This window comes from Vanrija pseudolonga, chromosome 2 (assembly GCF_020906515.1).
Source record: "Vanrija pseudolonga chromosome 2, complete sequence".
NCBI classification, from domain to species: Eukaryota; Fungi; Basidiomycota; class Tremellomycetes; order Trichosporonales; family Trichosporonaceae; genus Vanrija; species Vanrija pseudolonga.
The window spans coordinates 2,470,852-2,493,062 of NC_085850.1; the positions used below are offsets into that span (position 1 = coordinate 2,470,852).

Genomic DNA, 22,211 nt, shown 5'->3' on the forward strand with positions numbered 1-22,211 from the left:
TATTATCCTTTCGTCTATCCCATCATGCCGCCCTAAGCATGGCGGCGCACCGAGCGGCCGTGGCCCCGGCGGGTGGGTGCTCCGCGCCGCGTGAGCGCCGTGCCGCTCTGAGCGCAGGTAGTGAGGGCCTCGAACGCCTCGGCGGCAGGGCACTGGCCGGCCAGACACGCCGCGACCGTGTTCGCCGAGTTGATGCCCTCGTCCCAAGCACCCTGGACGTACCCGAACGAATCCTCGCTCATCGCCTCGCCCGAGAAGTGGAGCCACACCTTGCCGCTGCCGAGCGGCTGGCCGAGGTTGGCGTGGTGCTGGTCCAGCGCGCCGATCGGCCAGTTCGAGTACGAGCCGCGGTAGAGCGGGTCCAAGGTCCACCGCGGCACAAGGATATCGGCTGGCTGCGGGATGTCGGCGCCGTAGATCTCTTGAAGGACCGCGAACGCCTCGGCTTGGATCTCGTCGTCGCTCAGCTCCTCGTTGCGCCGCGCGAAGGTGTCAGTGGCCGTCACCATGATGATGTTGTTGGTCGTGTTCTGCGGGAAGAAGCCCGGCGCGTTGATGTTCTGCCACACGGCGTAGCGGCCGCGCTGGTCGGGGTCGGCGTACACGATGTACTGTGGCACTCGTCAGCTGCCACAACAACTTGCCGAAGCCGAAGCCCAACTCACCTGCTCATCACCCCAGAACTGCTGGTCGTACAAAAAGAAGATCTTCTGATACGTAGCCATGCCGAAGGTGAAGATGGCCTCCTTCTTCCAGTCGGGGAGACGAGGCGTGAAGTGCACGTCCTGGTGCTGGAGGACGCCGACGGAGAAGGTCGACACGACGTGTGGCGCGCTGAAGCTCCCGCAGTCGGTGTGGACGACAATGTCGCCGCCCGACTCGGCGGCCGACCAGTCGATCGTCTGCACTGTCGTCGAGAGACGGAGGCGGGGGTCGTCGAGGTCCTGGCCGAAGAGCTCGCGCGCCTCCTGGACGAAGATGTACTTGTAGCCACTTTTGAATCAGCCGTGCCTCACACTTTCCACACCCACCGCTGGTCAATCACAAAGTCGTCCTGCTGGTCCGCGATGCCCGCCTCCTGCCCGAACGCATTCTCAAAGCTGCACATCTCGGGCGGCTGCGCAAACGTGTAGTCGATGTTCCAGTACTCGTACGCCAGCTGCAGCGGGTTGACGGGGATCCAGTCCATGATGGACGTCGCGACGCGGACGCTCAGGTCGACGAGCGAGTTGTTCTGCCGCCAGGCTGCGTCGGCGTGAGCTTAACTCTGTCTTGCTTGCGCTCCACAACCCACTCGAGTACCCCGGAGCATTGGCCAGGAAGTTGTCGTAGCCCGCCATGAACTCCTGCTGCTCTGCGTCGTCGAGGAAGTGGCCCTGCGCGCCGTCGGCCTCGATCCCGAGCCCCTGGTACCATGTGACGTCGGAGTAGTTCTGCGGCGCGGTCTGCAGGCCCCACTTCTTGGCGAGCTCGAGGATCGGCTCCTTCCCGGGCCCTTGGATCCAGTTACACCCCTTCTCGACGGTGACGCTCTGGCCCGTGGCGTTCGAGTACAGCGTCTCGGTGTGCGCGCGCCCGCCGAGCTCGTCGCGCGCCTCGAGCAGCAGGATGTCGGTCACGTTGTGGTCGGTGATGAGGGACCGCGCGAGCGAGATCCCGGCGATACCGCCGCCGAGGATGATCACCTGGGCCTGGGTGGGCTTGCCATCATCGCCGCGCGGGGATGGTAGTGCAGCGCTCGAGGCCAGCGAGGCCAGGACGCCGATGAGGAGTGCTCCGCGCATGGTTTTCGTCTTGAGGTGGTTATGGCGGGCGGTTGTAAGCCCCCGGCGCAACCTTTTATCGTGACGCCGCGGAGACGCACAGTTATCAGTGGGGTACCCAGTGTGGAGCCGACATCATGCTCAAATGTCTCATTTATCCGCTCGTGTTCAGGCGTTACTTGCTTGGCATTCGCTTAAGAAAGTTAGCTCGACAGGGACAATGAATCAGGACAGTGGTCTTGTGACGAGAGATCGAGGGTCAATTGCCGCCGGTGCTGTCGGCGATGTCAGAAAGCGGTAGGTGGGTGGTGAGCTGGTAGTGGGTGGCTGTTGAGCAACTGGGCATGTTGCGATGGCGGTGTGACCGTCGACGAAAGGAGATGGAAAAGTTCAACTACATGCAGGTTGTGGTGTGGATGCCGGTGTGCACAAACGTTCGATGAATAACAAAAGACGAGACTAATGAACCCAGTGCCTCGTCCTTATCGGTCGTCAAGAGGGCCCCCCCTTCGTCCCTCACCTCCACAAAGGCCGGGTACGATAACAGTCCAAGTATAGCCCCTGCCCCCGCTTACATCCCCACTGACTATAGAAACATGACATCAAACTCGCCGCCCTCGCCCATGACCTCGCGCCAGGACCACTTGTCCATGCCCTTATCTCTGCGGGCCCACACCTCCTCGACGAGCCGCAGCGCTAGGCCAATGTCGTCGCAGCCACAAGTAAGCGCCATGGCCTCAAACACCGAGCGGACACTGTCCCTCCGGTCCGAGGCGCACAGCGCCCCGGCGACCACAATCGGGAGCAGCCACCGCGCCGTGTATATCCCCTGCGCTACGGCTTCAACCAGCAGCTCGAGGATGGCCTCAGACGACCGCACGACCAGCGCATCCGACGGCCCGAGGTTGAAGCCGTCCATGTACACTAGGCAGCAGAGGGTTTGCCGGAATCTGGGCCGTCAGTTGTGCCTGTTCTTGTCGACATACACGAGGTCACCTGCCTGCACGCGAGGCGACTGCGGAGAGGCGTAGATGGACACCAGGGACGTCGTGGATAGGCCCCGGTACAGCGTCTTGAGCCGTTCGAGGTTGCCAATGTCGCCGGTGGTGGCTTCGGAACCGTAAAGCACGTGGACAGTCTGGACCATGAGTGTCACCATGCTTAGGCTGATGCCAAAGCATTCTGGGATAATGCGGTGTGAAGGCTGGAACTCCTCCATCCATGCTGCCTTCCCATCTGGCGCGAGCTCGCTGGGGGTGCCGCGCACCAGGCCTTCTGATGGGTCAGCCTCAACGGGGGGGACTACCCACGGAGCACGTCGCAGATTGTCACCGAGACCACTTCTAGCCCGCTTGTGAGGGTGCGCGGTGTGGCAGATAGGCGCTTCATGGACGCCTGAGGCCCACCAAACCGATTTATTGAAGCGATCATCTGGTTGAGCGCCTCCAACCCCCTCTTCTCTCCAGAGATGCACTACAATCAGCGACTGAACTACCTCTCAAGTACTCACGCCTCCGGTGAAGGCCATGCTCTGAGCCATGAGCACCTTGGCCTCGGTCTCTGGGTCGAGCCCATCCGGTCCCGCTCCGTCAATCACTCGCTTGATGGCTTCGACCGCCAGCTTGGCCATTGCCTCGGCACCTGCCCGATGGTCCTCGTATGGCATCATCCGCAGCTTCGCCCAGTACGCATAGTGCTGAGCACCAACCGACACAAACGCCTGGAGGATGGCTGTTGAGACGAGGTCGCTGACGTTATCGAGCACCAGCGGAATCTTGCCGTGGAAGGAGAGGTACGCATCCCAGCATGTGGATAGGAGAGTCTGGCGGTGATCGTTACATGTCTTCTTCTGCTGCGAGTGCTGCGGGTGTGAGAGGGGGCGAGTTGGCAAGCTACTCACCAGAACACGCTGGTCGATCACTTCGCTAGCGTCGATGAACCATGTCAGACCATGTGTGTCGACACAGCGCTCCAGCCATTCCTGGTCAGTGCGTCTGCACCCTGTGGCTTCGTCAGCACATTGCAGTCTGGTGAGCCTCACAGATGTCTGTGTTCAGCTCCCCTGGGCCTTGGCGCTGGAGCTTCTCTGCTAGTGGCAGCAGCTGTCCCGGCGGTCCGCTGAGCCCTCCGAGGAATGACTGGCTGGGCCCAGCCACAGCGGACATGATTGCCAACGTGGAGTCTCCCATCTCGGCGGGACTGGGATCGGCAGTAGAAACATCGGTGATGGAGCCGAGAGGCGTGGCTGCCACCTCCACCGTTGGCAGGGCTACAGTCGTGGCTTGGAGCCACTGTACAGATGGCCCCAGGTCAGCAGTGTCGGGGACTACGTCCGCCAGGCCGACATCGCTGGACGACGGGGCCGGAGTCTCCGGTGCTGGGGTCGGTTCCTGTGCAGGCTCTGGCGGAGGAGAAGCCGAGGGCGACCTCACATGTCAGCTATCGACCTTCTCCACAACCCACCTGCGGACAAACTCGTACTCGTACACACACTTGCGTCCAGCTTTGCGAGTGCAGTTTGTGCACGAGGGCTGAGGTGGCGTCAGCGAACTCCGCATAGCACCACCACGCACCCGCTTCTGATCACACTTGACCTTGCGTTGCTTGCACGTCGTGCAGCCGAAGACTGAGCGGCCGATCTTAGGCGTGCGTATAGGGAGCTCTGACCTTGGAGCGGGGTCGGGGACGATAACCTTTGTGGGTACAGTGGACGTGGGCAGAGCGCCAGCACCGGCGTCGACTCTGTCCTTGACGAGCTCACTCGCCGGCGACAGTGTCCTCCTGCACGTCAGCAAGGTCATAGGCCCCATACTCACGCCCATGGGAGGACGCCAGAGAAGCGGCGGCATACCGGGTTGTTCTCTGCGATCCATGCGCTGGTGGCGCGGATAATCACGTCCCATTGCGCCTTCTCGGTCGGGTGGGTGTGCTTACAGCCGTGGCAAGGTTCGCGGATCTCAAGGACGAGGGCCCCGGATGGAGCGTAGCTGAACGATACGGCCGGTACGGACATGGAGTTGGTCTTTGAGAAAGTGGGTGGGGGCGAGTCGGATGAAGCGAGACGAGTTTATGATAAGACATGCCCGGACGACGCGAGGAGACGATCACGAGGACGAGACGGATATCGAGCGTTGCCGTCGCCGACGGGCAGCTCGCACCAGCCGGGATCTCGTCCGCAGGAACGAGCTTTCCTGTCGCTGTTCTGCCAGTTTTGGGGCTGCAAACGAGGGGAAGAGGGGCAAGAGCGACGTTGAACAGGCAGCAACATGGGGCAGACTCCACCTCATGTCGATCTCGGCCTCGGATAAGCCGAGGTTTGACCACGTGGCTGCCGAGGTTTGTGTCGGCAAGCGAGCCGCCGGCTGGCGAGCACCACTGCAACGTCTCTCTGCTCGCTCGACTTTGCATCTATCGGCGCGTTATCGTTGCGGAGCAGTCGAGTCGATGTCCGGGGCGGTGGTCACGAGGGGGCCGGGTCACACTGTGGGGCGGCTACTCGGCCTCGTCGCCAACGCCCTCAGTGGCACTGGTACGAGGTATAAAGCAGCAGCCGTGGCGCCCCACCGCAGCATCAGCACCACCACCACTGGCCTCCCTCCCCTCACACACCTCCCCATGACCCACAGCGACATCATCGTCATCGGTGGTGGCCTCTCGGGCCTGTCGGCCGCGCGCAAGCTCCACGAAGCAGGCAAGACCGTCACCGTACTCGAGGCGCGCGACCGCGTCGGCGGCAAGACGTGGTCTGTGCGTACCAAGGCCGGCGGCAACGTCGAGCTCGGCGCCGCGTGGATCAACGAGCACACGCAGCCGACTATCACTAGGCTGGCGGAGGAGGCAGGTAACCGGTACTTCGAGCAGAACGTCGACGGGTCGGCGATCGTGTACCACTCGCGCTCGGGAGAGCGGGCTTTGTTCCGTACGTCATCGCTGCCGTGTCACTGCTGACGAAAGCCGGCGCGACGGTCAACGAGCTCGACCCCAAGGACCCACTCTACACACTCAAGACGCAGCTGCAGGCGCTATCTGACAGCGTCGACCTGGCCGACGTGTCGCGCACCCCGAACGCGCAGGAGCTCGACGAGCTCAGCGCGTACACGTGGTTCCGGGAGGCGGGGGCCACGCCACAGCAGATCCACGAGGACCTCGAGCCGATCGTCGGCACGATCTGGGGCGGGACCGCGCGCGAGATCTCGTTCCTCTACCTCCTGCACTACGTCAAGACGTGCGGCGGCTGGGTGTCCCTCATCTCGGACAACCACAAGGGCGGGCAGTACCAGCGCACGCGGAACGGCAACCAGTCCATGTCGCTCTACCTCGCGTCGCTGCTCCCCGAGGGCACGGTCCGCCTCGAGCACCCCGTCTCGAGCGTGACTCGCACGCGCGACATTGTCGTCGTCGGTACGCGCTCCGGCGCGAGCTTCACCGCCGACGCAGTCATCCTCGCGCTCCCGACCCCGCTGTACTCCAACATCCGGTTCGAGCCCCAGCTCCCTCTGCTCCAGCGGCAGGCGGTCGAGCGCTCGTTTGTCGGCTACTACTGCAAGGTCATCCTCGTGTACGACCGCCCGTGGTGGTACGAAGCGGGGTACTCTGGCTCAAGCTTCCTCCCCGACGGGCACGTGGCGATCACGCTCGACTCCTCGGATGGAATCTATGCTCGCGGGCTGGACGCGCGCGGCATGGCGCCAAGGCAGTACTCGCTGACCTGCTTCGTGACCGACCAGCGCGGGCTCAAGTGGTCCCAGCTGCCCAAGGCCGAGCGGCACGCGGCGGTCATCGCTGAGGTTGGCGCGGCCTTCCAGCGCCCGCAGGACGCAGCGCACCCCGTCGAGATCTTCGAGCTCGAGTGGATCAACCAGGAGTGGTCGCGCGGCGCCCCCGTCGCACTGTACCCGCCCGGCCAGTTCCTCCTCCTCGCGCAGGCGTCCGGTGCGCCGACCGACCGCCTCTTCTTCGCGGGCACAGAGAATTCGCCTTCGTGGAAGGGATACATGGAGGGCGCGGTCATCGCCGGTCGCAACGCCGCGGGCCAGGCAATCGAGTGGCTCAACGGGCCTGGGAGGAAGGGCAAGCTTCGCCGCGGAGAGGTTGTGGCGGGCAAGCTGTAGTGTGGTGGCGGTGTAGGAAATCAAGTTGAAATGATGCGACAAGTCTGGCAACCTCGGTGGGCTGTGGGCTGTGGCCATACTGTAGTGCTGTGCCGAAATCTGCCACAGACGACTTTATTCATTCACTTCGGTCTTCCTCTGTCTACAAACTTCTTTCATCTACTTCTTGAACTTCTGACACACTGCGGTCCGTTTTCTTGTTTCCATCTCCACACTTAAACTCATCGCCTGCCGTCTGTGGGTTGGGAGTGCGAGATAGGGCGAGCACTCAGGTGTACTGGGTGCCAATCGGCCCTGCTCGCTACGGGGGAGGACCAGTGGACGTGGGCTGGAGGTTCTGCTTCTTCTGGATCTTGGGCACAAGGCCAATGCGCTTGTTCTCCGTGTCCCAAACGGCGTACACGCTCTTAAGGAACACGTCGCCGAGGATGGCCTGGTGGCCGTCGATGCTCTGAAGCGAGCCGTACGTCGTGTTGGCGTCGCGCGAGTCGTAGATGAAGTTCTCGGGCTGCACGGTCCACAGGGTGCCGCCAAGCTCGATCTTGAACTCGGGCAGCGAGTCGAGCGCAGAGTTGGGGAACCACCAGCTGATGTGGCCCGAGTCGGGGTCCGTGTCGTACCCCGAGCCCGGGATGGCCTTGTACCACGCGTCGCGGAACGCCTCGGGGACCAGGAGCAGCGTGGTGCCCGAGTCCACGACGCCCGTGTATCCCGACACGGACGTGGCCTTGCCGTTGACGGTCACGCGCGTGAGCGGGACCTCCCAGAACCCGCGCGAGGGGTTGACGGGGGTCCAGCGCAACGCCTCGCCCGACGCCTGCACGAGGTCCTGATCAATGTACCCAAAGGTCCAGAACGATTGCTCGGCATCGCGCTGAGAGTAGAAGGCCGTCGTGAACAGCTGCGAGCCGGACGGGAGCGTGCCCTCCTCGGCGAGGCGGGTCGGGAACGTCTTCTGCTTGACGGGGTCCACCTCGTTGATGTTGTCAAAAGCGAGGCCGAGCAGCCCGTCAGTCGAGGTGTCGTTGACAAACTCGACCGAGACGCTTTGCGCGAGCTCGATCGCCTGCGTCTTGACAATCGCACCGCCAATGTTGACCGTGTCGGTGCCGACGTCGCCGCTCGCGCCCGAGCCGTCGCCGTACCCAATCTCCCAGGTGTAACCGTCGAGGTTGGCGAACGTGGACGACTTGGAGGGGTCGAACAGGTTGTGGCCGGCGCTGTCGGATGCGGGGGAAATCTCGGTCGAGAAGACCTAGCGGGGGTGTGAGATGGGGTGGAAAGGGGAGGGGGTTACGGGGGTACTTACCCAGAGGTCCGAAGACCCAGTGTCAAAGTCGAGCTTGACGACCTGCGGCGGTGTGCCAATGCTCACAGGCGTGATCCACGCGTCGTCGTACGTCTCGGCAGTGGCGTTGGCCCTGCCGCCGCCGGAGCGGAACGAGCGGCGGTCGTACTTGGCGATAGCCTTCGCGATCGCCTTCTGGATGTTGGGCACGTAGTTGGTCGGGCGGGTGAGCGGGATCTTCTGCAGGCCGAGGTCGCGCTGGACCTTGGAGTTGGCGTAGAACTCGGTGGTGGGCGCGGCGAAGGCGCCCGAGAGGGCGGCGAGGACGACGAAGGCCGAGGTGAGCTTCATTATGTGGCTTGTGGCTTGTGGTGGTGGTCGTGGTCGTGGCCTGCCTCCAAGGCATCCCTCTGGCGGCGCCGTTTTATACCTTACAGACAGGCGCGTCTACTTGCCCACGAACCCCGCCACGCACGACAGAGGACACAGATAATGATGCCCCGTGTCGCGATACGAGCTACCCAGCGTCCAAGTTGCGCGATACGAGCTATTATCGAGTCATAGCGCCGCGAGGTTCTAAATCCAGCGCAGCGGCGAGCACGATGTGCGATGTTTCGTGCATCGCGGCGGACTAGTAGCGGAGCACATGGTGCATCGTGCGTGAACGTGTCCGATGTATCGGCGTGAACGGCGGAGTGGTGCAACAACATAGTCCGACACAGTGAACGCCGATAGCGATGATGCAATAAGACGCCGGTGGCGCCACTATCGGACTGGCCGCATGGCTCTGGCTTCCCGCATCGCTAGTGGTGAGCTTGTGCCGCCGGCGGACGTCGACGACGTCAGTGGGTGTCAGCGGCGTTGCGCTAGATCCACGCTAGAACTTGCATTAGCGCTGGCTCATTAGCGCTGCTGTAATGTAATGTTTAGCGACCTCGACCCAAACCCAACTTTGAACAAGCGACAAGCGTCGTACCGGGCTTTGCCGGACTTGTGGGTTGTTGTGCAAGAGGTGTGTGAGGGCCCACCTTCGCAACGTGCATGGAGCTGCAGTCATCTCATGTCATCGGCCGGAGCATGAGTCAAGATGGCCAACTGGATTCAGCTCGGGCTTGGTCTCGACTTGCGGCGTGCACCCTCGCCGCGCCGATGGCGTGCGCTGCGGTGCTTGGGAGCCGGTGACGCCGCCTTCTATTCTGTCGGTGGAGTGACGCCGCGGGTGCGGAGAGTTGACATGGCCGACGACTCGAAGGTTCAAGGCGAATCGTATGGGCACTCACTGAGTTGCCCCCAAGGGGGACGGAGCTTGCTGGCTGTCTTGGTCAGAGGTGGCAGTCAGTCCCAACCCCACTCGCGAGGCCCAACCCGGGCCACCGCTCAGAAGTACTAGTACATGCCACACAACTCCTCCTATGAGATATGAACAGGCATCGTTGATATCACTCTGTGAGTGGACACTAGAAACACGCGATGACAATGGGGGCAGCCAGCATGGGCTGCAAGGTAAGTGAATGTAGTATTGGCGGGGTGGGAGACGTCTATCTCGGGCCAGCGACGTCAGCAGCAGCCGCCGGGGGCGATCTGTGGGCGATGGGTGCAGGCGGGAGAGTCGCCGGAATGGACGCAGCGGCGTCCTCGAGGGCATGGTGGGGACGCTTGGCTGGTAGTGTGGGGACCGCAGGCTCCGCAGAGAGAGGAGGGGGCAGACGGGCGGGTGGCAGAGGCCCGTCGGTGCGTGGGTGGTCGGGGGATCCGGTTCCCGGGGGCGAATGTGAGTGCGTGTTGTTGCGTGGCGGCGAGGGGCCGCCTGCGCCGCCCGCACCACCTGCACCAGCGGCCACTTGGAACTGGGAGAACATGTCGCTATTCTGCCACGGCACAATCGAGTGCGTGGGGTAATAGTAACGGCCGTTCTGGCGCACATTTTGCGCTGGGAGGTTCTGAGAGGGATGCGGAGCCGACTGGTGCGGAGGTGGCTGGTGCGAGGAGGGTGGTGGTGGGAGGAGATGGCTGTGCGGGGCCGGGTTTGGCGGAGGACTGTTGAATGCACCGCCGTTGACGGCGGCGACGACAGCGGGGTGAAGGGGCCGGGCGGGGGCGGCAGCCTGGGCGACTGGGGCACTAGTAGTACCGTTCGCATGGTGCGGTAGGCGCTCTGGAACAGGTTTGTTCGGAGGTGCGTCGCGGTGCTGCACCGTGGGAGGTGGTGGAGCAACCGGGGCTGGCGGTGCGACCTTCGGCGCCGCAGCAGCCTGTGGCGCCGGGTCCGTCTTCCTGCGCTTCCGCCTTCCGTCCGTCTCCTCCGGCTCAACCCAGACTGGTCGCTCAAAGTTGTCTGGAAGCGCGGGCGGGAAGAACCGGTGGCAGATGAGCACCACAGCGTCGGGGTTGGGCGGCATGCGAACGACGATAGGGTCTTCGGCATACGTGGCCATCGTCTTGCGCCAGTCGACGAAGTCGTCGGTGCCGACCTTGGCCTCCATCTGGATACGGAGGTCAACGCCCTTGATGGGTGGCTTGCCGTCCTTGACCGTGCAGAAGGGGCAGCGCCAAGGCGTACCCTGCAATGCGCTCAGCGGGGCCTTGGCACACGACAGGTGGAAGCCCTGTGCGCATTTGGAGCACTCCACTGTGAGCAGGGCGTCAAGTGGCGGCACCCCGGCACACAGGCAAGCAAACTCTTTCGGGTAAACGCCGTTGACCTGGAACTTTGGTCTCCGAGCACGAGTTCTGGCGACCTTGCCGTTTGACACGCCGTTTGACAGGCCCTCGCGGAGGCGTCGGTAGAGCCACTCTTCGAAGACGACGTGCTCGTTGTCGGTCCTGTTGACCGCGTCGAGAACAACGGGCAGGGTCCACATCTTGCGGAGGAAGTGGCACACCTGCTCGACATTGACCTTTGTTCCGACCTTGTACGGGTCGATGTGAGGAACGAGCAGCGAGCAATAGCGCACCACCATGGCCAGTGTCGTCTCCAGGAGCCCAAACTCTGGGGGCCGGATGACAAAGGCCCACTTGACAGGGTCCGCATAGCCGCCGAGGGTATTCAATGATGGGCGGTCATCGTACTGCAGGTTCTCACACATCTGGCAGCGGAATGTCTCGCTCGCAGTGGCGACTGCACGGGCGCTCGTGGCGCTTACACCCACACACTTGGGGTGATACGATCCGTTGCAAGTCTGACACACGACCATGGTGGCAGTCGGAGCGTCACGGCAGAAGCAAGAGTGCTGGCTGTTTGGATAATCGTCATCCGGGTCAAGGTGTCCCTCGATCTCCGAGAGCAGAGTGGACAGCGACGCGTTGACTTTGTTGACCGGCACGTTGATGTACTCGGAGACCTCCTTGAGCCACTTGGCACTAAAGTCGAGCTCGCCTTGCAACTTGGTCACCTCGGGAATGTGAATGCGCTGAAGGGGGCCATGGGAGGCCTTTACAGCCTTGACGAGTCGTTGTGCGGATGCCATGGATCCGTTCGAAACGAGAATCGAGTTGGCCGTCGTCTGCCAATGCAGAGCGGTCTTGCGCATGTTCTCAAGGTTGCGCATGGTCTCGAGCGAAGTAGGCGTGTACTCCTGTCCCTCGATCAAGTTGCTGATGTCGCTAATTGCAATCGAATGCGAGGACAGGAGGTTGTCGACCTTGTGCTTCCACTGCGCACCCTTCTGCTCGCGCGCCCGGAGTTCAAGGACCGCATGATGGTCCTGGGGGATGCCAAACCGCTCCGCGTCGTCGAGAAGGTTGACGATGTCACTGTACTGCAACGCCCGGTCGTCGACCTCCTCCTCGACCTTGTGGTACCACTCCAGACGCGCGGCGATGGTGGACAGTGACGCGACCTCTGGAAGCTCCACATTGAGGCTTTCGCCGAGAATGATGGCCGTCTCACACTGCTGGTAGGTGAGCTCCGAGTCGGGTGTGTTGAGAATCTCGTGAGCCTGGGCGCGGAAACTGTCGATGGAGGCAAGCGTTTGCTTAAGCTGAAGGATCTCCGGGGCATCAAAGGCCAAGCGCTCCGCTTCATCAAGGAGAGCCTTGATGCCTTCAGGGCTGCGATCGACGTCCTCATCATCTGCGCCCTCGCTCTGGCGGCCCTTGCGGCGTCGTCCAGTGCTCTTACGCGTTCCAATGGCGATGGCGCGGTCGACCCAGGCGGAGGCACGAGTAGAGAACTGCCGCAACGCGTCGAGGTCGGGCAATGGGTATGCGATGCGCTCTCCGTCGGTCACAAGCTGTCGAATGGCCTTGAGTGGCGGACGAGCAACATCAAGCAGAGAGTCCAAGCGTGCCTGCCACTGTTCAGGCTGCGAGGCTCGCGCGACAACGGCGTCCAGGATATCTTCCAGCTGATTCTCGGAGAAACGCTTTCGGAGTATCTTGGTCGACCAGTCGTGGTTGCAAAGGAGCTCCCCGTGATCCAAACATGTCACAAGCTTGGTGCAGGTGCAAGTCACCTGAGAGAGGTAGCAGAAGCCCTTGCACACGCAGCACTGGTACTGCTCCTCAGGAACGTCCTCTTCGACCAGCGACTCCTTCAGATCGGGTACTGCCTCTCGCAGCCGCGTCCGGCGAGCGTTCTCGTCCGCAACCATTCCTTTGAGCGAGTCCTGCAGCCTTTAAAGGTCAGAGAGCTTCAAATCATCCCACTCACCATAGAGCCGTCTTGATGGTGTCTGAGTACAGCGTGATGGTGATCAGCAGCTCGTTGTGCGAGAAAACGGGAGCTTTGGAATGCTGCTTGTAACAGACAACCGACTCCTTGCCCTCAGGAAGCCAGTCAGGCAAGGCAAAGTTGACCGCCTCATTGAAGTTGAGCTGCACGGATGTCAGCCAGGAACAGCCACAGCCACTCACGCCGTGGTTGAAGCCACAGTGGTACGCCTTGGGGAAGGTGATGACAAACTCGTTTGGTCGCTGGTCACAAGCGTAGACATCGACGCCCTCCTGCTTCAACCGGCCGGGGTTCATCATTGTCACCAGCTGGTAGAGCAATGCTGGTTGCTGCTCAAACAGCTCTGGTGCCTCGCCCTTCATGGCCGCCTCGAGCTTGTGCGCATCGGCTCCAGGAACACCGTACCACGTCTTGGTTTCGCCCCAGAACACTGAAAAAAGTTAGTTCCCGGTCTCGAGTGCTCGACTCACTGTAGTTGACACTATACGTGTAGTGGTCCTCATTGTGCCAGCAGAAGGTCGAGAAGAGCATGCCGACGTAGATCCAAGGAACCGTCATGCCCGAAATATCAGACTTGATGTATCGCAGCAGCGAGTCCTGAACAATGGCCATGTTGTTCAGGTTCCAGGGGTCGTGAGCAAACGCGCTCGTGGGGTTGGTTTCGAGGGTTGGTGCGGCGCTACCGTGTGTAGTCGAGTGCACGTCTGCACCGTATTCCACCTCCACGGTGTCGTCCTGGCTCTCCACAAGGCGCCAGAACTCGCGTTCTACATCTGCTTCGCTGACAGAGATATTGCCGACCTGGCGCGAGAACCGTCCTGGGGTGGAGTGGTTCTGGGCAAATCTGTTGAACCAGGCTTCTGTGAAAGCCGCATCTCGGGCCTGGAAGGTCGGGAGGGAGTGGTCTTCGCCTTCATCAAAGCCGTAGTCGTCACCTGTTCCGAGCAGGCACGCTGTGCAGAACCACTCGTCGTTTGCTGGAACAGACGCTAGTGGTGGATCCAAGCAGTACGTGTGGAAACCGCGGTCGCATCCATCACAAAGAAGGATCTTGGAGGCGTGATTTCCAAGGCCGCAGATCTCGCAAACCTGCCACAGTCAGCACAGACCGCTGGTCGGACGACTCACCTCTCCCTTTTCATATTTGGTCGGGCCATCTGGCGATGAGGTGTTGGAGCCAGATCTCGAAGACTCGACATCACTCAATTCGGTGAGTTCACTCAGCTCAGTATCGCTGCTGCGACTACTGCTAGCCTTGGCCTGGCCCATGCCAGCCGGAATCGTGATTCGAATCTTGGCCGCTGGACCGAGTGCGCCGGATGCGGATGTAGACGACGGTCCAGCCTCAGCGCCCGTTGCCATGGAGTTGAGAACTGAAGGGGCGGACGACAGCGAGCCCATCCGCCCGCGGGGCGACGTGCGCGGAGAAGGGCGCATGCCATTCATGCGACCCTGCGGTGCAGTCGTCGGTGTGCCAGGGGACATCTTGCCCGAGGCAGGCGGTGCCGAGTGCTGTTTCCCATTCGCGCTAGCATGAGGGAGGGGGGTTAACGGGGAGTCTGGCGAGTTCTTCGCACGCAGAGCAAAGAGCTCAAATGGCAGGATGATGCGTGTATAGGCCGCTTTGACCTGCGGTGAAGACGTCGTATTGTACCCCAAGAGATCTGTGATTTTTGTCCAGGCCTTGAGGCGGTTGACCTCGTCGATGCCACCCAGCTTGTTGACCTCCTTGCGCAGCCTCCAGAGGTCCAAGAGCTTGCGATCAATGACGGGGATGTGCGCCTTCGAGTCTCCCTGCTGCATGTGGAACATGCTGAGCTGCTCCAGGAAGTTGATTTTTGCTCTTGACGCCGCCTCAATCGAGTTGAGCCTCTGCAATCTCGTCCTGAAGCGGAACGACTCGGTGTCGAGTTCAAAGGGCATCTGCCATCCTTCTGGGGGGACAATCTTGCAGATGCCGTACTTCTTCGCCTCTGGCGCGATGGACTCAATGTACGCCATAGGGTCTCGGAACTCGTCGGAGGTGGGCCTGTACTCGGGGCAGGTGGGGAGGTCGAAGAGACGAGGCTCGTTCGTGGGTCCGGGGTCGCTCGGGGCTGAGGTACGGACCGAGTGGATGTCGAACGGAGGGTTGACCACCTGCGGCTTCTTGAGCGGGTTGCGCGACACGGACGGGCCTGCTGGCGGCGGCGGTGGGGGCACAAACGAGGTGGCGGCCGGAGCGGACGCGACGGCGGTAGGAGTGCCCGCACGGTCAATCTTGTTCATTGCCTCGACTTTGGACTTGCGCTGCGAGCGCCCGCCAGCGTCGGGCTCCTCCTTGACGATGGTTGTGGGCTGGGAACCGACCTCGGGGAAGGTGAGGCATGTCACAAACGTCGGCTTTCGCTTCTTGGTCTCCGACTTTAGGCGTGATGCAGACGCTGGGGTCGATGGGTTCTGGGGGTTCTCGCTCGATGCCTTGCCTGATAGTGAGCGCGTGGATCTCGCGGGCGTCTGTGGTTGGGGTGGCTGCTGCTTTGTGGGTGAGCGGCGACTACTGGTCCTCCGGCTGTCTGTCGACAAGGGCGGTGACGGGCCCTTTGGAACCGGGGTTGAAGCGCCTGTTGCGGCTGCTGCGGGTACTGCGTCGTCGATGGCCATGTTGGCTCGACTTGGGGGCTTAGGGTGTGGAGGCCTATGCAAGTGCTTGTGATTTCGGGTCGGGTGTAGGCAATGTGGTTAAAAGTGGGGAGAGAGTGCTGCTGCAGTTGGTTGATGAACAATGCAGTCGTGAGCCACTTTGCGAAATGGGCGAAGGCCGAGGGAGGGCAGGCGGGCAGTGCAAAGTAGGAGTTTAACGAGTGTCGATGGGATCCTTGTCTCTTTTGCTGCTTCCTGTGCTGCAAGGCCGACAAGTTGTGGAATAGGTGGTGGATTGTATGCGGTGGTAGTTGTGGTTGTGGTGCATGAGGTGGCCGTTGCGCTGTGCATCCGTCGAGATTGTAATTGCCCGGAGTCGTCGCAGTGTGCCCCGCCTGCTGCCTGTGTCCTTCCCTCCTGGCTGTGTCTCTCTCACTCACTCCCTCCCCCCGCCAAGTTCAATGTTCGCCGCCGCCGCCGCTCGCGTCGACTCCCTCCGCTATCGTTATCATTTAGCACTCGTGGCACTTTTCAACGATCGCCGGAAAAGGAAATTATGCGTGTCACACTAACCACTTACAACACGTCATTGTTAGTCGACTTTTGCCACGTGGGTATGCTCCCGTTTGACAAGTGTCTGCGTCACCAGCACGTCACATCGGGTCCGACTTCGTACTCGAGTTGGCATTGACGACGAGCGGAGTCGGGTTGCCAGTTGCCAGCTGCCAGTGGCTGTGGGTGTGGCTTGGTGGCATCGTTGGATTCGCTGGTCACCGAGGAAGACCACAACCCAACACCCACACCCCAGCACGGCGGCGGCGGCGGCGGCGGCGGCGGCGGCATCGACCGCAGTCCGTGTCCGTCCTGCATCGGCCTTTCTCACTCAATCAACGCGCTGTCGTCGTCGTTGCTACCCCTGTCGTACCTGTTACTCATCCCGGGACCTTTGTCTTGGGAGCGAGCACCTTGGACCTACAATGCCCACCTTTTCGATGTGCAGACCGCATCTCGAGGACCGCGGATTAACGCTTCGCCTCGCAACTCGTCCGGTAAAGACGCGTGTTCGCGTCATGCAGGACATTCACAAACGTTGTTGCATGCTTCTGCTCTGAAACGCTGTTGACGGCAGCAGCCCTCGTTTACTGCTGTACGCCTCGCCTCGCGCCTCGCTAAAGCACGACGCGGTTGACGCTGACTGACGCTGGTCTCGACCCGGGCCTGCGGGCCATGACTTGACAGTGACTGTCTGCGGGCCGTTCCCAAACGGTCGGGCACCCTGTGTAGTGTGCACGAATATGATGGTAGCTAGCCTTAGTGCCAGGCCCAACGTAGCAAACGCGTATTTGATTAAAGGTGATTGTCTGCAGTCTTGCACTGTGACACGCCAGGGTCAAGGGCTCTCAGGACGGCCGTCAGTATGCCAGGAGCCAGGAGCACGGCGCGACTTTGGTTTGCATAGGCCACCCGCGTTCCGGGGGATTTTGATGCCAGGAATGTTTGTAGACGCGCGGAGAGATGGGCGCGTCAACCCCGCCGTCAACAAACAACACCCAGGGTCGACTGACGCCGGTTACCCTGACGCTGCACGAGCCTGTTTGGAACGAACAATGCAGTACGCGCAGTACGGCCTCGCGAGTCGCCCCTTACATGCACCCTCTTTGCGCCCAGTGTGACGTGCGTGTTTCATCAAAGTGCTCTGCTGAGGGCCAAAGGAGGCAGGCCATCGGCGTCGCCCACCATCACCACCCGGCACCCGGCACCCCTTCGGCTCGCCTTACCAAACGTTCGTTCCTTGCCACTAGACTTGCGTCTGGCGCCTCGCCAAGCATGCAAGGCCGGCGCGCGCACGAGGTGGACCGAGGCATGATGGGACGGGCTGCAGTCCGACTGTCCTCGTCGTGCACGTTGCTTCTGCAGACTCGCCCGCTAAGCTTCTGACGCGGCGCCAGACAGGTGGAGGAGCCCTGCTGGCCCTCGCTCACTTTCCTGGGTGGCCGTGACGGCCGCCGCGCTGCCTCTCACACCCAGGTTGGGCCGAACCCCGTACCCGACCCAGCCCACCGCCGAGCCATGACAAGTCCGAGGTGCAGGCGCGAGGCAGAGAGAGAGCTAAGACTAATGGCACTGGTACTTCCGTTTGAACTCGGTGCAAATTACGCTTGTAAACCATCTCGTTCTGACAGAGCGCGCGCGCTGAATCGCCGCTCATTGCTGTTGTCGAGCGCGTGCATGGGCCTCGCGACTTGATGCCCCTCTCTTGTCACTTGTCGTTGTTGTACCGTACCTAAATCGTTTGTTGTTGTTAGTATTACTACTTGTCAATGCAAGGCACGTTACGCGCGCCTCTGTCAGAGCAGCAGCAGCAGGAGCAGTATCCAGTTCGACCCCGTCAGTTGGGACGATCCCATCTGGACCCAAGTTGGTCGATCGCGACCCTTTGTCGTCGTCGCGCTTCTGGGTTTCCTTGGCTCGTTCACCTCGCAGGCCCTCCCCCTCCCCCTCCCCCTCCCCCTCCCCCTCCCCCTCCCCCTCCCCCTCCCTTCCTTCCCCTTAGCAAAGACGAGTTTTGAACCCTTTGGTTCCGGGGGCGGCGGCCAAACCACGCAACAGCGACAACCACCACTTGCACACCTCGCTCCTCCGCCTGGACTACTTGCTGCCTGACTGCGGCTGCTGCCTGGCTGCCTACCTACCTGCATACCTGCTTGTCTCAGCTTGCACCCCTGCCTGCTGCTGCTACCACCACACCCCGGCACACCCGTCTCAACCTCGCCGTCCACTACCCACACCACACCCACCCAAACCAAACCAAACCCAATACACCAAACCCACTCGTCGATTCACTCGTTGCTGCCTGGGCCTGCTGCACTGCGCGCGCGCGTTGCCTGGCACACACTCTCTCTCCACCTCTCTCTCTCCTCCCCCTTCGCTTGTCGCCCGTCGCCCTCGCCCTCTCGGCCTCGACTCGCCTTGCACGCATCGCGACAGACTGGCGACTTGTATCAACAACACGAAAAGCCAAAACCTCAACATCCATACATAGATTATACCCCACCCCACACCCACTCCTACACATTCACATACACTTCTCGACAACCACCTTCCCCCTTCCCCCCTCCCCCTCCCGCCCCGCATCACACAGATGTACGCACCGGCACCGTCGGCGGCATCGTACCAACCAGCGGCGGGCCCGTCACGGACGGCCCTCCCAATGTCTTCCTTCCCGTCACCCTCAGTCACGCAACAGCGTCAGCGGCCAAATCTAGACCAAGTCGCATCTTGGAACGAGCTCAACGGCTACGGACAAGCACCCTCAAGCTACAACGCAGGCCCAATGTCCCAGCCCCAGTCGTCGTCCCAAGGCGCAAACGGCGTCGGCGTCCGACGAGGACCGTCCGTGGACGAGTCCCAAGCGAAGCGCAACCCCCTCGATGACCTTGTCGAGACGGAAAAGGTCTACGTCGAGCAGCTGACGCTTGTCATTCGGGTGAGTACAGACCCCGTCCTCGGCGTCTTGCTAAGCTCCCCCTCCAGCGTGTCGCTGCCGCCTGGTCAAGACGCAACCTCCCACCCCCAAAGCTCGACGCCATGTTCCGCTGCATCGAGGCAGTGTACAGGGCCAACCGTGCCTTTGCCGTGGTAAGCACCTCGGGTCGAGTTAAGGCCGTCTTTGTCCTAGGGGTAAGCTGACACCTTTTGCTACAGCGGTTGAAGGACATTGCAGCCAACCCTGCCAATGCAAAGGCGCTGGGAGACTTGCTGATGCGATGGGTGCGTGGCTGGCTTTCGCACCGTCGCACGTTCCTTTCATGGGCTGACCTGGTGATATCAGATTGATGACCTCGAGCCCTCATATGGCCGCTACGGCACCATCTACCTCTCCGGCTTCGACTCGTACCAGCCCGTCTCGGGAAACCCAGGCCTCGCACCGATTCTCGATGAGGTGACAATCTCGTGTCCACCCTCGCCGCCCGTGCAGCGTTGGACTCTGGACGCACTCTTCATTCTTCCCTACACTCGCTTGCGGTACTACCGAAAGCTCTACACTCGTCTCCTCAAGAACACTCAGGAGGGACGCAGCGACCACAGGCTTCTCGCCAACGCCAACGAGCGTCTTGAGACTCTGATCGCAGACGTTGAACGCAGGCTGGAGCTCGATGTCTCAGAGGAAGACCCTGCAACCGCCAACCCGAACGGCCGCGCCGCCGCCCCTGCCCTGGAGCAGGCTTGGCCGAATGAGAAGCAGCAACTCCAGTCTCGCAACAGCGGAGGTAACGGTAGCTCGGCGGACACACACTCGCAGTAAGTCGGTGGTGACCGCAGATCTGGGCTGCTATACGCGTATTAACTAAATCGAGGGCTTCGTCTTCGTTCACCAGTCGCAAGGAAAGCAGCCGCACCTCTGCTACCTCCGCACCGCCAAGCACTGCAGCCTCCCCTGGCCGCGCCCCTCCCTTGACCGTGACAACTGCGGACTCTCCGATCACTGACTTGGAGCTCCGCATCGACACGGAGCGCACCATCGATCTGTTCAGCATGCAACCAAGGGTGAGTCGGGGTGGTGGTCGTGCTGGCGAGACAGTGGACTGACTCGGTATTAGAAATGCAAGCTGCAGATGAACGCCCCAGGCCTTACCTACTCGCGCCTCGTCCGCTCATCTCACGACGCGACCGTCTTCTTCACGCCTTCGTCGACCGGCCAGCAGGTGGTCCACCGCCGCGCCCACATCTTCATCCTCACCGACCTCTTTCTGATCACTGACCGTATGGAGGCCAGTGAGAAGGCAGCCAAGGCGCAGCAGGTCGCACGAGAGCAGCCAGAACGCGTCGGAGAGCGAGGTCCCATGCCGGAGATGTGGTTGGCCTACCCGCCGCTGGCGGGTAAGCACTTGATGGTCGTGGAGGGCCAGCAGAGTAAGTAGACACCGGGAGACCTTGAACACTCGCTAACATGAGCAGGCAATGTCCTCGCTGTGACCGTCATGCGAAAGGAGACGTTTGTCATCCACGCAACCTCGGAGATTGAGCGCGACCAGATGGTCAAGAGCATCCAAGAGTGCATCGACTTTGCTTCTGGCAGTAAGTAGCGCACCCTGGCGTGCTGGAAACGTAACGCGAGTCTGACACAAACGTGCAGAGTCCCGCACTGCTCCGCCCACACCCGTTTTGCCTTCGCCCGTGTCCCACACGCCACCCATGGCCAACACGCCTCCGATGCCTTCGATGGATGGTCCTCGCTCGGTGCCTAGGATCGACACCAACCCTCCCGCGCGCTACCCCAGCCCCATGTCTCCCGTCTCCAACAGCTCGCACGGCCATTACCCAGATGCAAGCTTGACGGGCCACATGCAAAACATGTCGCTCAACCAGGGCGGCGACTGGACCAACCCGAACCCGTCAGGACCTCCGCCTAGAGGTGCCAGCCTTCGTGGTCGCAACGACAACACGCTGTCTCCTGGACAGATGATGTCTCCGGGAGCGATGCCTGGTCAACACCCACCGTCGCCAATGATGCCTGAGAACCCCCGTGCCATCTCGACGCGGTCGGCCCAGTCCAACTTCTCTGCTGTCTCGGCTCTGTCAACGCAGTCTATGCCTCCAAACATGAACCGCCCACCGCCTCAGCCGATGTACAATGGCCAGCAGGGCCCGTACAGCGACCAGGGTCAGTTTGGCAACATGGCACCGCCACCAGTTCCCAAGGGCCCAGCTCAAGGTGGCCCCTCGTACAATGACTTTGCGGCGCCGACACCGCGCGGCCCACCTGGACCACCACAGGGCCAGGGGATCCGCCTTCGCGACGACCTGCCCCCCATTCCCCAGATCCGTGCCAACGGCTCACATCTCTCGGACGTTGGCGCGCCGTCTGGCTACCCGGACCACTTCCAGCATGCGCCGCCTATGCGGTCGCGCTCTGCCGAGCCATTCCGTCCACCCGAGGCTGTGCAGGCACCGTCAGCGCGGATGGGGACGTTCCACGAGATGCCGCAGCACCAATACCAGCAGCAGCAGCAACAGCAGTACCCGGACGAGGATGACTCTCCTCCGGCCTCTCCGACCGAGGAGGTGATCACTGCACTGTCAGGCCCTACGACTGTCACGGCTCAGATGAAGTGCAAGCTCTTCCTCAACAACGGTCACCAGCAGTGGAAGTCGCTCGGCTCGGCCAAGCTCAAGCTCTTTGTTGAGCAGGCGCGCAACGTCAAGCAGCTCGTTATCGAGTCAAACAAGAAGGTGCTCGTCTCAACCATCGTCCTGACGGACGGCGTGGAGCGCGTTGGACGAACCGGCGTTGCGATCGAGCTTTCGACCAACGGCCAGCGCTCTGGTCATGTTTACATGATTCAACTTCGGAACGACGCCTCTGCCGATGGCCTGCACGAGTCGCTCCTCGCTGGTTCGGATCGTGCACGCAACCACTAAGCGCATGGTGGCGCTCGACGTGGCTCGTTCGATCTTCTAATTTTCTTCAGCAACCCTCCCCTGCACCCCACCAAAACACCTACATGACACACCTTTGATTGTGTTGACCATCAACCCTCGCTCCATTCATACCCACTCAACACGACCAACCTCATCACGACACGCTCGTCCCCCCCTCAACCTCCCTCGCCATACAACCAGTAGACCAACCCCCACCCTTTACATAACTGTCGATAAACACATTTGGGCATTTAGATGTTCACATTTTTATACACGTCAATCCACATGGACCATTGATGCATTACTTCACAGAGTACCTTGGTACGTCGGGC

The 22,211-nt window shown here is 61.5% G+C and overlaps 6 protein-coding genes across 6 annotated transcripts; 2 read left to right on the forward strand and 4 right to left on the reverse strand.

The window, feature by feature from the left end:
* Positions 1 to 32: 32 nt before the first annotated feature.
* On the reverse strand, positions 33 to 1,899 carry PAO (Polyamine oxidase; the record flags this gene model as incomplete). The annotated part of the gene is made up of 5 exons (XM_062769232.1): positions 33 to 611; positions 666 to 993; positions 1,032 to 1,245; positions 1,295 to 1,793; positions 1,882 to 1,899. The coding sequence occupies 5 exons, from the start codon at positions 1,897 to 1,899 to the stop codon at positions 33 to 35; spliced, it is 1,638 nt and encodes a 545-aa protein (XP_062625216.1).
* A 450-nt stretch (positions 1,900 to 2,349) lies between these two features.
* LOC62_02G002719 (uncharacterized protein) lies at positions 2,350 to 4,980 on the reverse strand (the record flags this gene model as incomplete). Its single annotated transcript, XM_062769233.1, has 9 exons — positions 4,580 to 4,980; positions 4,337 to 4,544; positions 4,227 to 4,294; positions 3,805 to 4,190; positions 3,664 to 3,764; positions 3,274 to 3,624; positions 3,074 to 3,236; positions 2,750 to 3,038; positions 2,350 to 2,713 (listed from the first exon to the last, which is right to left on the reverse strand). Exons 1-9 carry the CDS (start codon positions 4,774 to 4,776, stop codon positions 2,350 to 2,352), a joined length of 2,127 nt encoding a protein of 708 aa, XP_062625217.1. The 5' UTR covers positions 4,777 to 4,980.
* Positions 4,981 to 5,170: 190 nt separating this feature from the next.
* mao (Amine oxidase [flavin-containing]) lies at positions 5,171 to 6,874 on the forward strand (the record flags this gene model as incomplete). The annotated part of the gene is made up of 2 exons (XM_062769234.1): positions 5,171 to 5,682; positions 5,718 to 6,874. Exons 1-2 carry the CDS (start codon positions 5,208 to 5,210, stop codon positions 6,872 to 6,874), a joined length of 1,632 nt encoding a protein of 543 aa, XP_062625218.1. The 5' UTR covers positions 5,171 to 5,207.
* A 301-nt stretch (positions 6,875 to 7,175) lies between these two features.
* PEPA1 (Penicillopepsin-1) lies at positions 7,176 to 8,513 on the reverse strand (the record flags this gene model as incomplete). Its single annotated transcript, XM_062769235.1, has 2 exons — positions 7,176 to 8,129; positions 8,184 to 8,513. The coding sequence occupies 2 exons, from the start codon at positions 8,511 to 8,513 to the stop codon at positions 7,176 to 7,178; spliced, it is 1,284 nt and encodes a 427-aa protein (XP_062625219.1).
* A 1,025-nt stretch (positions 8,514 to 9,538) lies between these two features.
* Kdm5a (Lysine-specific demethylase 5A) lies at positions 9,539 to 15,772 on the reverse strand. The gene is made up of 5 exons (XM_062769236.1): positions 13,963 to 15,772; positions 13,305 to 13,923; positions 13,017 to 13,264; positions 12,814 to 12,977; positions 9,539 to 12,776 (listed from the first exon to the last, which is right to left on the reverse strand). Exons 1-5 carry the CDS (start codon positions 15,475 to 15,477, stop codon positions 9,701 to 9,703), a joined length of 5,622 nt encoding a protein of 1,873 aa, XP_062625220.1. The 5' UTR covers positions 15,478 to 15,772; the 3' UTR covers positions 9,539 to 9,700.
* Positions 15,773 to 18,563: 2,791 nt separating this feature from the next.
* LOC62_02G002723 (uncharacterized protein) lies at positions 18,564 to 22,191 on the forward strand. Its single transcript, XM_062769237.1, has 8 exons — positions 18,564 to 18,943; positions 18,991 to 19,095; positions 19,162 to 19,227; positions 19,289 to 19,758; positions 19,815 to 20,004; positions 20,058 to 20,370; positions 20,416 to 20,535; positions 20,594 to 22,191. Exons 1-8 carry the CDS (start codon positions 18,599 to 18,601, stop codon positions 21,877 to 21,879), a joined length of 2,895 nt encoding a protein of 964 aa, XP_062625221.1. The 5' UTR covers positions 18,564 to 18,598; the 3' UTR covers positions 21,880 to 22,191.
* Positions 22,192 to 22,211: the final 20 nt, after the last annotated feature.